We start from the raw sequence: 14653 nt of genomic DNA on the forward strand, positions 1-14653 counted from the left end.
CATTATTTAGTTTAAAATCGGTACAAAACCTGTATTTATTAAATGGAATTCTAGTGTAAAGAAAAGCTGTCGTTCCCTATTGATTGACCTCAATATGTATTCAAGGGTTTCCGTTTTATTCATTGGGCTATAGTCAACTACTGTTATTAACACACACAAGATATATGCCGATATAATTTTTTAAGCATAGACCAGTGTCCTCCTGTTGGCCTTCAGTGGAGTTCCCTCAGAGGCCCGGAACCTTTGTTTGACTAGCAAGCTCCCCAGGGAAGATTTAGGCGGTGATACCTGTCAACACACCGCCAACCAATAGATCTGAGTGGGTATAGCTGACCAAAGGGAAGGAGAGGGAGGAAATGGTAGGGTGTGCGGAGCTGCGGTGCTGCCGGGCCGTTGGGAGCCGCGGCGGGCCCCGGAGATCTGAGCTGGACTGGTCATGAGCCGAGAGGAAGGGGCCGCGGCCGGGCCAGGGCCCGGGATTGGGGAAACTAGGGACTGCGACGGAGGCCCGGCGGCGAGGGGCGGGGCCGGCGGCGAGGGGCGGGGCCCTAGGGGCGGGGCTGACTAGGGTGACAGCCGACCGCGGTCCCAAGCCTCACAGCCGCCTTCTCACCCACCTTCAGGTCCTCGCCGGCTTTTCTAAGCGTCCCCGTGGGGTTCACTCTCAGACTGACGTCGGTCGCGGTCGCCTCAATTTTTGTGCTTTGTGCAGGTCTCCTGCCTCTGTCTTCCTAGCCTTGGTCGTTCTCCCCGGCTACGGTGTCTGTGACTTGAGGATCAAGGCCCCCCGCACCCACCTCTGCCCTGAGAGAGAGAGATGGAGGAGTCGGGGTGCCACACAGGTGAGCCGGGCTTCGAGACCAGAGAACCTCCCGCAACGTTGGGCACTATGACAATGGGGACAAGGTTCAGCAGCGCCATCTGGATTTAAGAAATGGACTTGTGGGCATGGTGGTGGCGGTGATGGGGAATTGAATGAGAGCCACCAAGTCCGCTCGGATCTGAGACACAGCCAGAGATTATTCTTAGCTAGTTCTATTTTCTTCTCCTTCCACTGAAGCCAAACCTAAACCTTAGAAGAAGCATTTTAGAACTGATGGGGAGCTGAGACTAGGAAAATCCTTCTACAGAGGGTTCTGTGGGCACCAGCAAGCCCCGAGCTGGAATTTCGGAACCTGGGTGTAGGTCCAGGTTTTGCCCCTGAGTCATTAAATGGCCTTACACAAATTCATATCCATCCCCTGTGGGTCTGAGGTTGTCCATCTGTACTTTGAGTGGGTTTTGGACTCTAGGGCCCCCAAAGGTCTGTCACATGATAGGACCTCCAAATACTAGTTGTCAGTAGTGAGTGAGTTATTAGGAGTGGAGTGAATATTAGTTGTTAGTGGGCTTCATTGGGGGCCACCTGCTGCACTGGACTAACGACTCTGAAGTTACATTATTCTTGCAGCTGGAGAAACATGATGATAGCACCATTGAAAGTGAGGAAACTAGGGCTCACACAATCTCCTCGTTAAGAGTAGGGAGGACTGGATTGAAAGGTGGTTATATGAAACGGCAATTCATGATTTGAGTTCTCTGCTGAAATGAACGATTCCAAGGCACAATTATATCTGGTTCTTCTCTACCCCTAATTCCCAGCATATGGTTCTTTTGAGATCGTTTGGGTGGTAGTGCAGGGGCCAACCTCCTGTGTTACCACTGTCATCAACATAATAAAAAATAATGATAGTGATTTGAGTTATTAAAGTTATAACGAAGCTACGGTGAATTTGTGAAGACATTGAAATTGATAGTGAAACGTTTTAGTTAGATCATGTTTTAAAGTTTATAAAGCACTTAAGAGTTGTTTTCCATATTGATCATCTTAAGTAGGTTTTTACATTATTCATGTTTTACCAATAAGAAATCCAAGACCTAAAGAGAGACATGACTATTGCAAGGTCTCCTTAAGAAGTAGAGCTGGGACATGAATCCAGTCCCCCTTGACAAGTTGTTTCTCTTCTTTGGTGCTCACTCCACTTCATATCTCTTTCCTTTTTCCTAGCCCTTCCTGTCCTGTGCTTCATTCAGAGAATTCCTGTTAATTAGTAATCGTATGATGACTCATTATTAATAGTGTTGGTATTAACCAACCTATAGTCATATAATTAAAGTGTTAACTTTAAGAGTGCAAAATATGATCTCTTCCTGAGGCAGAGAGGGATTTGAATGCATGTAAGAAGAGGGTTTGTAATTGTGGCTGTTATTGTCATCACATCAACACAGATTTCAGGTAAAACAAACTAGAACACACTCACTGTATTTTCTGTTACTTGTGGGCTTTTCACACCCATTTCATCTGCCCTTTTCCTTTTCACCCTTCAGTTGCTTAATCAGTGTCCAGCCTTCAAAATCCAGCTCAACCATTCAAGAAATTTGTTGAGGGCCTATTCCGTTACCCTAATGAGTGGCTTTAGGTATAAAGGGATAGTGGTGAATAAAACTGCAATCTCTCTGCTCTTTTTGAAACTTCTGTAGGAGAAGACAAGGAGAATGCATGGATGGTAAGAGGCTGTGGAGAGTAGAAGAAAGGAACGGGATTGCAAGGGAGTTGTCAGGGAAGGAAGGGAGGGAGTGACTTCTGTGACTATCTGAGAGAAGACTGCTGTGGCAGTGAGTAGCGGATATACCCCACGAGGGCTTGCTGGGCTCAGTTATTACCCTCCCCAAGTCCTCTGCTCCTTGGTTTTGCCAGATGCCCTTTCCTTTTTCTGCATGCCTGGTTTATGTCTCTAGCATCGCTTAATTGCATCATATTGTAATTCTGTATGTCTGTTTAACCTCGCTTGTATGCAGGTTCTTGAAGACAGGGACCTCTGATACTTTTGTCTCCTCAATGTCTACTTTATAGTTTGACTTGGAGCAGGCATCCAGAAATATTTATTAAGTAATGAGTAAAGTCTTAGGAGACTCACAACCTGGTAGTTCTAACAAATGATTTATAAGATAGAGTTTGGAAGGCAGATGGTGAGAGGGGGAAAGAAGAATTCTAAGTCTTGTTCTGCCTGGAGTAATTCCCTTTTTGGGCCTCTGAGAAATAGAACACCTGATTTCCTCTGAGAAGTATTCGTGCAAACTTCCATTTTCAGTATTATGGAAGGCTAGCTTACCCCTAAAATGACAGAAAAATATAGCAACATCCTTCATAGTTGAATTTTCAGGAAAGTAAGATAAGTTTTCAGAAGCCTGAAAACTCAGCCCCTTAACATGACCTTAGCTCCCCTGGATGTTTGCTGGTTTCATTTACCTAGAGGTTTAATAGACCTGTGAATGAAACCACAGGTCCTCACGGGTTAGGCTTTGAAGGCCGCAGCTGGGCGCCTTGAAAATCGACTCACTCTCTGATCTGCACCCTCTGATAGGGTGGGCCAGGGAAAGAAAATTCCCCGCTGATACAGTGTGTGTGGGGGGGGTGGGGGGGGTTGGAACTAAGAAGATGACTTCTTATCCTAGGCCCCAGGAAAGGGAAAACATTTCCCTGGAGAATACTTAACCACAGACATTCCCTCATAGGGTTTTGAGTTTAATGGCCCAAAAATGCCAAGCCAAGAATTTGAAACCAGCGGGGCTGGTCATACCCCTGCAGTCTTGTCAGAAGCCCCAGAGGGACACACAAGACTCGGCCTGCACGGGATCCCCACAGGCTGGAGGACAGATTTGGAAAATCAGGTGCATAGTGCTGTGGCCGTTAAGACCGTGATGTTACCTTTCCATTAAAAATATAATAAACAATCGAGTAAATCTGCCTCCCCGTGATCTCCAGAAATGGAATGATACAGCAAAATTTGTATACAACCAGCACTGCAGTGTGGGCACACACTTAGCTGCCTCCTGTCCTTGCAGAGGTCATGGAAGAAGGGACAGCGTGCTCCTTCAACAGCCCTCTGTTCCAGCAGGAAGACAAGAGTGGGGTCACCTACCGGATCCCAGCCCTGCTCTACATTCCTCCCAAACGTACCTTCCTGGCCTTCGCAGAGAAGCGTTCTACATGCAAGGATGAGGATGCTCTCCACCTGGTGCTGAGGAGAGGGTTGAGGACTGAGCACTCGGTACAGGTGACTCCTCACCCCAGATCTGGGCCTGGGCCTCAGTTTCTTCCCACGTTGCACAGAGCTCTTCAGGGTCTGTCTGTGCCTTTTTTCATCTGGGCAGGAAACGCCCTGTGAGAGAGGGAAAATGGAAAGCAGTGGTTCTCTTTGAGTGCTTACTGCGTGCCAGGGGCACTTGGGAGCCTCACAGCCACTCTGACAGAAACTGTCATCAGCCTCACTTTACAGATGAGGAAACTGAGGCTCAGAGAGAGGGCCATCATAAAGCAATAGAAACAGACTTCAAACTCAGTCTCTGTCGTTTGCTCAGATTAAAATAACATGTGATGGGCCTTTATTCATGTTGTCTTTCATCCTCTTCAATCATCCAGGGAAGTAAGCCCTGTTATCCAGTTTTGCTGAGGAGTGCTGGTGCTTCAAAACCAGTTAGCAGGGAGTTGGGGAGACGATAAAAACTGACATATTCGTAATCCTGTTCTCCTGTTTCTAAATGCCTCATGTGAGGTTATTATCTCCATGTTACAGGAGGAAATGGGGGTTGAGAATATATGACTCCACTTGGGCACACATGTACTAAGTGGAAGAACTCGAGTTGAACCCTTGCCCTTAAGTAACGTGTTTTACTGGTTCTTAATGAGGGCAAGAATGGTTTCTGCCCTTGGTCTGCGAGCTTCAGGCTTATTTCAGATCCCATTGCTCTCCTTTATCTCTCAGAGCAGACTGAGAGAGGATCAGTGAGACAATGAATTTGCACTTGTCAGTGAATTTTTGGAAAGAAAACAGTTTTTTAATAAAAGCAGATGTATCTATGTACAAATTATGTATCTTACTATATAGCAAATACCTGTTTTTACCTATATATGTATGTGTGTGTGTGTATCTAAGAGATACGTGAGTCCTCCTAACCTGTTCTGCTTTTCTAGCCAGAGAAACCTCAGCATTAAAGCTTCTCATCCACAGATGCCTTGTTTTGCTGTTACAGTGCAAATGCTCTTCCACTGAAGATGGGCCCTGCCAGCAGCCTGTCTTAGCATTTAATGCTTGCTCCCATTTTCCTGCGGGGAAAAGTTCTACTGCAGGGATTTTCCAGTCCCTGCTCTTTCACCTTATCTTATAATGAGTCTTTATGGTTTCTTTGGACCAAACCTCTGCTTGTTTCACTGACTTGCAAAGAGCACAGCCCTCTAGCCCAGCTTACAACACAGCTTGGAGTTCCAGCTCCTGCATTGCCTCGAGCACAGGCCTCTTCTGTTGCCATATTACCTGCTTTGTGTTATAGGCAGTTGAGTGGTTATGTGTTTATATCATATCTGTTAGGTAACCTTACACACTGCCTAGGAATTACAACATTCACAAATGTGTCCACTTCAACTCCTTCTCTATTTTATTCACTTTCGTTTTCTGATTTACTTAATTGTAAAACCTTAAATTAGAAGACTCACCAGCCTGATTTTTCCCCTAACATAGAAGCCTTCTGTATTGCACTGTAGCTACAATAGTGGCTAAGAGCATAGCTTGGAGTCAGGCAAGACCTACCTCTTACTGACTGTGTGACCCTTCTCTGTTTCATCATCTCCAAAATGAAATTAATAATAGAAATTACATAGTAGGAATTCAACACTAGTCATCTTCTATAAAAGGTCTCCTTACACAACTCCTCAAATGTGGAACTTAATCCTATGGCAACTTTCCCTTTGGGATGGTTATACTTCTTTGTAAAATCACTCTTTGGTCTTGTTCTGCTTTCCTGGGCAGCCAATCTGCAGTAATAGAAACTCCCTTTTCTAGGGAGCTGCTCTTTGATGTAGCTGAAAGTAGTGTTCACATCCTTTAGTTTTTAATTTCCTGGGTTCAGCAGTTTTAATTCTATTAATTGCTCATTACGCCCTAGTCCTGAGCTGGCTTCTGGCTCCACGAACACTGTGCTTATTGTCCTTAGGGTCTGGTGTAGGTTGTCTGGATGTTTGTGCTTTTTCAAAGAAGACATTCAGGATTCAGTGTGGAGTCCAAAGGTAGATTGATCATCTCAGTAATGAGGTCGCTATCTCACCTTGCATTCTTTTTTTTTGCAGCCTGAGATAAAGTAACATTTATTTCTTTGACAGCTATATAACACAGTTGACTAATGTTAAGTACAGAGTCAACTAAACCCAGCACACTTCCAGTTTTTCATTGTGGTAAAATACACCTAACATAAAATTTACCTAACATCAAAATTTCCACTTTAACTATTTTAAGTGTACGTTATATGGTTGTTAACTATATATACATTCTTGTACAACAGATTTCTCCACCACAATTCTATACCCATTAAACAAGTCCTCTTTTCCCTCTCACCCCCCAGTCTCTGGCAACATTATTCTGCTTTGTTTCTATGTGTTTGATCATCTAAGTGGGATTTTGCATTATTTGTCATTTTCTCTGATTGGCTTATTTCATATAATGCCCTCAAGGTTTATCCAGGTTGTAGCATATGACAGGATTTCCTTTTTTAATACTGAGTAATATTTTATTGTCGAATATACTACATTTTATTTATTCATTCATCCATGGATGAATACATGAGTTTACCAACACAAAAAACTGGGTTGCTACCATTTTTTGAGTAATGCTGCCATGAACCTGCTATGCAAATATCTCTTCAAGACCTTGCTTTTAATTCTTTGGACATATACCTAGAAGAATTGCTGGATCATATGGTAACTCTATTTTTAAATTTTTGAGGAACTTTCTTACTGTTTTCCACAATGACTGCACCATTTTATATACCCAGGAGAGCACAAGGGCCCCAGTTTCTTCACAATTCCTTTTCACATCTAGACATGGAATTTCTGGATCACAGGCTGTGTTTATGTTTCATGTTTCATAAACAGGCTGTGTTTATGTTTCATGTTACTTTATCTCAAGCCAGCCATGTTTTGGAGGGGTGGTTATGAGTTCTGTTAGGTTTCATTTTGACTCTGGAATTTAGCTATTTAAAGTTCTAGCTCAAAGCAGAGGACATTGACCTGTGGCTCCAGCTTCTGTCCTTCTAGTTCCATAAGGCTGACAAGTGAATTGCTGAACCTCTCAGCCTTGCAGTTGTCTCATTGAGAATTGGTAGAGATACACGGAGGGGAAGGACGTACTCAAAATATCAGGCCAGCCTCTCTGACTTGAACAAACTCAGTTCTTAGCTAATAATTTATTTCTTTGTTTGCTATCTGGTATTTTCAAACAGGTTTTTTGTTTTAATATTTAACTGCCATTTCTAGTTCTCAGTCAAAGGGTTGGTTCAAATTACCTAGTTTGCTGTATGTAGTTGGAAGTCATTTTCCTCTACTTATGTATATGTACAGGACTACTCTGTAATTACTTTGTTCATTTATCAACATGTTATTGCTATCTTTCCTTATCAACATGTAGAAGACTTCCTTCTTTTTTCATTCCTGCTTTGTGTGTTCATTTAATGAATCTTCTATTGATGTATGTTGAGGTGTTGCTGTTTCAAGCCATAGTAAGTAATCTTAGTGAACAGATATATCTCTGGGATACATTCCCAGAATTCAGCAGGCTGGGAAAGTATTATTGCATTTGTAATTTTGACTATGTCCTAAGTAAGTGCTGAACCATTTTGTGCCCCATCCAGATGTGACAGTGTGTTACTTTACATTTTTGCAACAGTATTTTCAAAATTGATGATGTTGCCATTAAATACCTTGTTAATTTTATTTTTTTCTCTTTTTATATATGAGGTTGAACATACTTTTTTTTTTCCTCTTTCTATGAGTTTTCTCTTTTCTGCTTTTTGCCCATTGCTGTTGAATTTCTTGAAATGTTCTTACCCCTTTCTAAAATACTAAGGAGATTAGGCCTCTCTGTGACATACCTGATTAGGCATTATCTCCTTTCATCCTAATAATGACTCCCCTGTGTGAGCTTATGATTACTTCCTTCATTTAAACAATGATGAAATGGGTAAAGATTAAGTAACTTGCCCAACATCTCAAGATGCAGATGATGCTGGTGCTTTTTAAAAATTATATATACATAGAACACATATAAAACACATCATTCTTTATTTTATGCATTTTTTATCTCAGTTGTAATCCCCACGGACTTCCCACCACCAGTCATGTGTGCTCTTCCCACCCCAGTTTTGATCCTATTCCCCTTTCTATCCCATAGTATGTCTCTGGTTTATAGTTGTTTGTTGATTTTTTAAAAAACTTTTTTATTGGCCCTCCCTGGTGGTGCAGCAGGTTAAAGCACAGCACTGAGAAGCTAAAGCCACTTCCGCATGAGTTCGATTCCCTCCTGCCCTGGAGGTGACCACATGGCGTGGCAGACCTCTCCTGACCCGCCCACTGCTCCCCTCAGCAGTGTACTTCGTCAATCTGCCTATTGCGTTCCCCACTCTGTCTGGTGAAGCCTCTTGCTGTCCCTGAGCCTCTGGCCTGTACCCCAGTTCTGTATGCACAAATAAATAAATCTTTAAAAAAAACAAAACAAAACTTTTTTACAATTCCTTCTTTTTTTTCTGATCCCTTATACTCCTGTTATGAGCGAAACCATCTGGTGTTTTTCTCCGTGCTGGTGTTTAATAATGCTGTGATGAATTGCATCCCCATGGCAGTAAAGGAAGGACAAGAAAAAGCCTCGTCTTGTATCTCCCTTTATTTGCCTAAAACTCCCATATTTGTCTGCCTTCTTTAGCTTTTCTTCCTTTTCTTTTGCTTGTCTTCCTTTGTTTGGGTTTTTCTTTAAGAATAACCTAGCTGCTATTAATGTGCTGGTCATTGGAGATGCGAAGTTAAAATAATTTGGTTTCTTTCCTCAAAAGATTCATAGTCTAGGAAAATAGCCAGTCACATGAAACAAAATGACAATATTATATAATAGATGCTATAAATCTTTTACTTGCACAAAGAGGAAGCCACCTGTTGTCTTTGGTCAGGCAGGGAAGAGCATTTCCTGGAAAGTTCCTGAAGGAGATGACAAGTGTGGGGTTTTGAAGGATGAATGGGGCATTTAGGCAAAGTGAAGACAAACTCCCAACAGAGGGCCTGCCCGTGCAGAAGATAGCGTCACCTCCTTCCCGCATTGTAAATCATCATGTAGGGGCCTCTCTGGTGGCTGAGGGGTTACATCTCAGTGCTGTTGCCACTATGGTCTGAGTTTGATTCCCAGCCAGGGAGCTGACCCACATGGCACAGCAGACCTCTCCTGTCTCACCCACTGCTCCCCTCAGCAGTGTATTTCAGTCAGTCAGCCTGTTCTGCTCCTCATTTTGTCTCTGGTGAACCTTCTTACCCCCTCTCCTGCCCCCCCCGCCCCCACCTCTAGCCTAAACTCTATTTCTTCTATGCAAAAAAAAGACCAAAAAAAAAAAAAAAGTCAAAAACATCATGTAGTAGTTGAAAATTTAGTGAATTCTTGGGCCTTTATGATTTTATAGATTCTAACACATTTATTTCTTATCACTGAAACATTCTAATTCTTTCAACGAGGCTCATGTCTTCCTCTCCCTCACTGTCTTCCTCTCCTCTAGTGGGAACCCATAAGGCCACTGATGGAAGCCACCTTACCTGGGCATCGTACCATGAACCCCTGTCCTGTGTGGGAGCAGAAGAATGGCCGTGTCTACCTCTTCTTCATCTGTGTGCAGAAACACGTCACTGAGCGTCAACAGATTATGTCAGGCAGGAATGCAGCCCGCCTTGCCTTCATCTGTAGTCAGGACTTTGGCTGCTCATGGAGCAAGGTGAAGGACCTGACTGAGGAGGTCATTGGCCCAGAGATGACGCACTGGGCCACATTTGCTGTGGGCCCAGGTCATGGCATCCAGCTGCAGTCAGGGCGGTTGGTGATCCCTGCATATGCCTACTACATCCCTGAGCGGTCTGCTTGGTGTTGGCTAACACGTAAAGTCAAGCCTCATTCCCTGATGATCTACAGTGACGACCTAGGAACTACCTGGCACCATGGCAGACTCATTAAGTCCACAGTGACAGTAGAGTGTGAAGTGGCAGAGGTGACTGGGTCAGCTGGCCCCCCTGTGCTGTATTGCAGTGCACGGACTCCAAATAGATACCGAGCGGAGGCCCTCAGCTCAGACCACGGTGACTGCTTTCAGACAGTGACCCTCAACCAGCAGCTCCATGAGCCCCCACATGGCTGCCAGGGCAGCGTGGTAAGTTTTCAGCCCCTGGAGATCCAACAAGGGTGCCAGGTTCCTAGTGGCAAAGCTGCCTCTACCACTCAGCCGAGCCCTTTGCTGGGCAGCTCACTGGGGCCACAGCAGGAAGCTACAACATCATCAAAATCATGGCTCTTGTATTCACACCCAGTCAACAAGAGGCGGAGGGTTGACCTAGGCATCTACCTCAACCAGGGTCCCTTGGAGGCTGCCTCCTGGTCCCAGCCCTGGGTCTTACACTATGGGCCCTGTGGCTACTCTGATCTGGCTGTTCTGGAGAGTGAGGGTTTATTTGGGTGCTTGTTTGAGTGCGGAACCAAGAGTGAGTGTGAGCAGATTGCCTTCTGTCTCTTTACAAGCCACAATATCCTGAACCACATGCAGGGGGGCGGCACCAGCCCGCGTAGTGACCGTCGGCAGTGACTCGCCTGTTCCCAGTGAGCCCACTGGCTCAGGAGGCCCCTTCTACAGAAGGGAAACCCAAAGGCAACCACCGTCAGGGTAATGGAGACCAGAGGTCACTGCAGTCTCCACAGAACCCCACCACAGTATTCTGGACCCTACCTGTTCTTACTTCTCTTTTTCCAAAGAGCAAAATGAAAATTTTGCCATGAGCACTGCCATGGAAAGAGCAAGCATTGCTCTGGGAGTGGGAGACCATGATGTGTCCTCTGCGGCTGGCTGACTTGGGCACCTGGGACTTGCCTCCTGAACCCTCTACCTCCAATCTGTCTCCACCTGTGAAATGAGAGGACCAGTTCTGTGATTTCTCCTCTTCCCGCCCCTCCCAGGGGCAGAGTGCCTGTACGCTCCCTGATGGCAGGTCCTGGTGTCTGCATTCTCATCTCAGAATGAAAGTTATTTTCAAGTGACTCACTACTCATTCAATCTGGTAACAATATGAAGGAAGATCTGGATGGTTTGTTTGTTTATAATAACAAAAACACCCACCCCCTTGTAGTCATGCTCTTAACTTTACAGGCTCGTGTTCCAGAGGAACCGGGCCAAACCGAATCATGACATCAACTACCAACTCTGCAGCCCTGCTGAACCTTCCCTTCCTCCCCTGGGAGCATTCTTCCCAGGGAGAAAAGGCGAAGCTCAGTGAGTTTTGGTGTCCATAACGCTAGTTCCTATTTCTGATGACAGTTACCTGAAGTTCACTTATTAGGATGGTTCCTGATGGGAAAAGGACATGGATTTGAACTTCAAAACACTGAACAAAATTTCCCCCAATCTGTCTTATTAGCTTCCACTTTGTGAGAGAGAGAGAGAAAAAAAATCAAGACAATAAAAGCTGCTAGCGGGCTAGCGTGTAGATATTGGGTCTAAACGGGCTGAGGGCAGCTCCTGGCATCACTGTGTTAGCTTTATCCTCATTGTGCCTGAAGTCACCTGCCTCCTGGCTTATCCAGGCTGCTGGGTTTCTTCCAGTTTCTTTCTCGCAGAATATTCCTTTCTCATGGAGAAGGTCTTCACCATTAGGAAAGTCTCTGGGACCTCAGACCTTTGAATCAGGCTTGTTTGTTTGGACCAGCTGAGATCATTATAAAGTAGGGGTGCTGCTTTACCAGGTGTGGACTGAATTTGCTGGTGCTAGTTCTCCCGGGTGGGGCCACATGGGCTGCTCCCAGATGGTTTCTTCTCAAGCCGGGCGTTGTGACAGAAAATCCTATTCTGAAAAATTTATTTTTTGCCCCTATTTTAGGAAGATAATGCCTTCAGTTGGTATCAGCTGGTGCTGAGTGATGAGCCCGGAAAGCAAGTCTTAGTTGTGGCACAAAGCCTGGGAGGGAGGCTAGGGGTTCCAGCTCCCCCAGTCTGGTGGGGGAGAGTCCTGCAGGATGAAATGGAGACTAACTTTACCCACTTTCTCATCTGGCTTCAGCCCGTGGCTTGGAGTGGCTTTTGTTATTTCTTACCCCTTCCTATATTTGCCAAAGTTACTTCCCAATATACAGTTATAACCATTCATTCACTCATTGAGACTTTTATCTAGATATTTCTTGAGTGTCTGTGCATACGTAAGGTGCTTTCTATTGCCATTCCTTGTTTGAGAATCATCTGTGGCTCCTCATTGCCTACTAAAGGTGTTTACACTTAGCTGGGTACAAAGGACCTTCAGTTACTGGGTGAAATAACACATAGATACTGACGCTTTCTTTATCTGAAGCCCAGTGTCAGAGATGAGTCGTCAAGTGGATGGGGATCGGGGCCTGGGGTGGGTGGAGTGGTTGGTACAGGGAGGACTAGGGGTAGGGGTAGGGGTGAGCATTCAGACTGGCCCCTCCAGAGTAGTAGAAATTGCTTGCTCAGCAGTGCCTTCCTGAGCTCCTGACTGACTCAGGGTAAAGATGACAGCTCAGTTTTGTGGCCAGGACTAAAGCATGAAGAGAAACAAGGCATCGTTGGGACTACCCATGAAGAGTCAAAGAAGGACCCATGCCCGTGGGGAGCACAGATGCCCAGTACCACGGGCTGCCCTGTGTGGTTTTCTGTGTGTGGCTCTAGATCTTTGCTGGGCTGGAAACTCCTGAGGTCAAGTCTGACTTCTCTGTGTCCTTTTGAGCCTTAAATCACAGCTACTTATTTACAAATACATGGTTTTCCTATCATAGTCTAAATTCCCTGAAGATCAGGACTATGATTCCTTTCTTTGACCTCTGCAACCTGCATCAGGCCTGGCACAGAATAGACAACAGTAAAGCAGAGCTGAAAGACTCAAGGAGTCAGAGACCTTGGCCTTAGGGAGCTGATTGAGGAGACCAAGGCCACTCCCCCACCCTGCCCTGGAGGAAGCCCGCTCCCCTGTGGCTTGCACAGCTTCCTCAACCTGCTCACACTTGCCCTGAAGGAGACCTCTGCCCAAGCCAGCCACAGTACATCGGGGGTGGGGGGTGGGGGTGGGGGGAAGTGGAGGGGGTTCTCTTTGGTTTGAGTTTGGTCCTGCCTCGATGTCCCAGGATCACCACTCTAGGCCAAAGCCAAGGCTTGGGGTCTCACTTCCCTGGAATTTCCCCTTGGTCCCCCTTCAAACTTCTGTAACCGCCACTCCTCCAAGCCTCGAGGGAGGTGCTGGAACCACTGTGTTCTGCGTGTGTCGTGATTCTGTGACACCAAGTGCCAAGCCTGTTCTCTGGTAAAAGCCACTGTGACTCTGAAGCAAGGAAGGGGAATAAAAGCTTAAATCCTTCTCATGGATTTCCTGGTTTTCTGTTAAGCATACTGAAACGGCTGCCATCCTATGCTGTCTAGCTTGTGCTCAGATTCTTTCAACGAAGTGGAATAGAGGCACCTTCTTGCTTTTCATTAGAACAGTTACTTTCAGAAAACTTTAAAAGCAATGACTTTGCACATTTACACATTGTTGGTTGAACAGTTTTCTGTTGAGGGAAGCCGGGTGCAGACTGCCACGAAGCTTGACTGTGCGGTACAGACTAGCAGCGGAGTGATGGAGCCGGAATGCACAGACCACCTCTGATGCCCCAGGCCCTGGGCACTGACAATCGTTTCCTGTTTCAAAACACCTCAAGATATTCTTTGCAGCTAGGAAGGCCACAAGCATTTACCTCAACAGAGTGGGGTGATAGCTTTATCTTAATTTATGATTTACACTTGATTTCTATTCGTTCCACTAGAATGCTTCATACTACTGAATCCTGCCAAGTGTTTCAGCATAACCCGCAGTTTCTGTCACTAGGTCAGTCTGTTAACTGTTCTTAAATTGACTCGAAAAAATTTCAGTTGGACATCTCTTTCATCACATCCTATAATGAGCATCCTATAATGATGAAACTGTAAATGAAGTTTAAAGAACTAATTTATCTCTAAAAGCTGTTCAATTATTATGTAATCACTTTGAAGTTCCAATAATTAATTTTATTTTGGCTTAATGTCTGAGGGGCCTTTGGGGTCGAGAGGACTATGCTTTACCTCACGAACTTTACTAAATTTACTAAACTCATATCCAGTCACATGTTGAAAACCTTTTGAATTTTTATACAATGACAAATGTGATTGATTAAACTGCCATAAACAATTACCAGTTATAAATTTAGTCTGTGTCACCCTTTTGAGCTTTTCAAACACCACATGTAGTAGATGAAATAAAAACAAATCAAGGGGGGCAGCAGCCCTCCTGCCGGCCGGGGATCTGCAGGCCCCTAACAAACCTGCCCCTTTCAGGGCAGCCCTTGGTGCTTACTTGTATCTGTGCAAGCGGCCTCTACTCCTCCATTTTTCCATTTTTATAATCAACCTGCACTTTTGGATCCAAAAAGATAATAAAAATAAATAAGTAAATAAACCTACCAATTATAAAACATCCTTATATTAAAATGGAATGCAAAAGAACAAGGCCATGGACCTAACTTTTTTTTTTTTT

General features: G+C 44.9%; 1 protein-coding gene across 2 annotated transcripts; it reads left to right on the plus strand.

Moving 5' to 3' along the window:
* Positions 1-589: 589 nt before the first annotated feature.
* NEU3 (sialidase 3 (membrane sialidase)) lies at positions 590-13164 on the plus strand. Of its 2 annotated transcripts, none has more exons than XM_004683698.2 (3): positions 590-842; positions 3886-4097; positions 9622-13164. In XM_004683698.2, the coding sequence occupies exons 1-3, from the start codon at positions 818-820 to the stop codon at positions 10690-10692; spliced, it is 1308 nt and encodes a 435-aa protein (XP_004683755.2). In that variant the 5' UTR covers positions 590-817; the 3' UTR covers positions 10693-13164. The 2 variants fall into 2 exon arrangements, with proteins under 2 accessions (XP_004683755.2, XP_012581170.1); XM_012725716.1 differs by having other exon boundaries at positions 3886-4091.
* Positions 13165-14653: the final 1489 nt, after the last annotated feature.

Source organism: Condylura cristata, unplaced genomic scaffold (assembly GCF_000260355.1).
Source record: "Condylura cristata isolate star-nosed mole 26May11 unplaced genomic scaffold, ConCri1.0 scaffold00015, whole genome shotgun sequence".
NCBI lineage: Eukaryota > Metazoa > Chordata > Mammalia > Eulipotyphla > Talpidae > Condylura > Condylura cristata.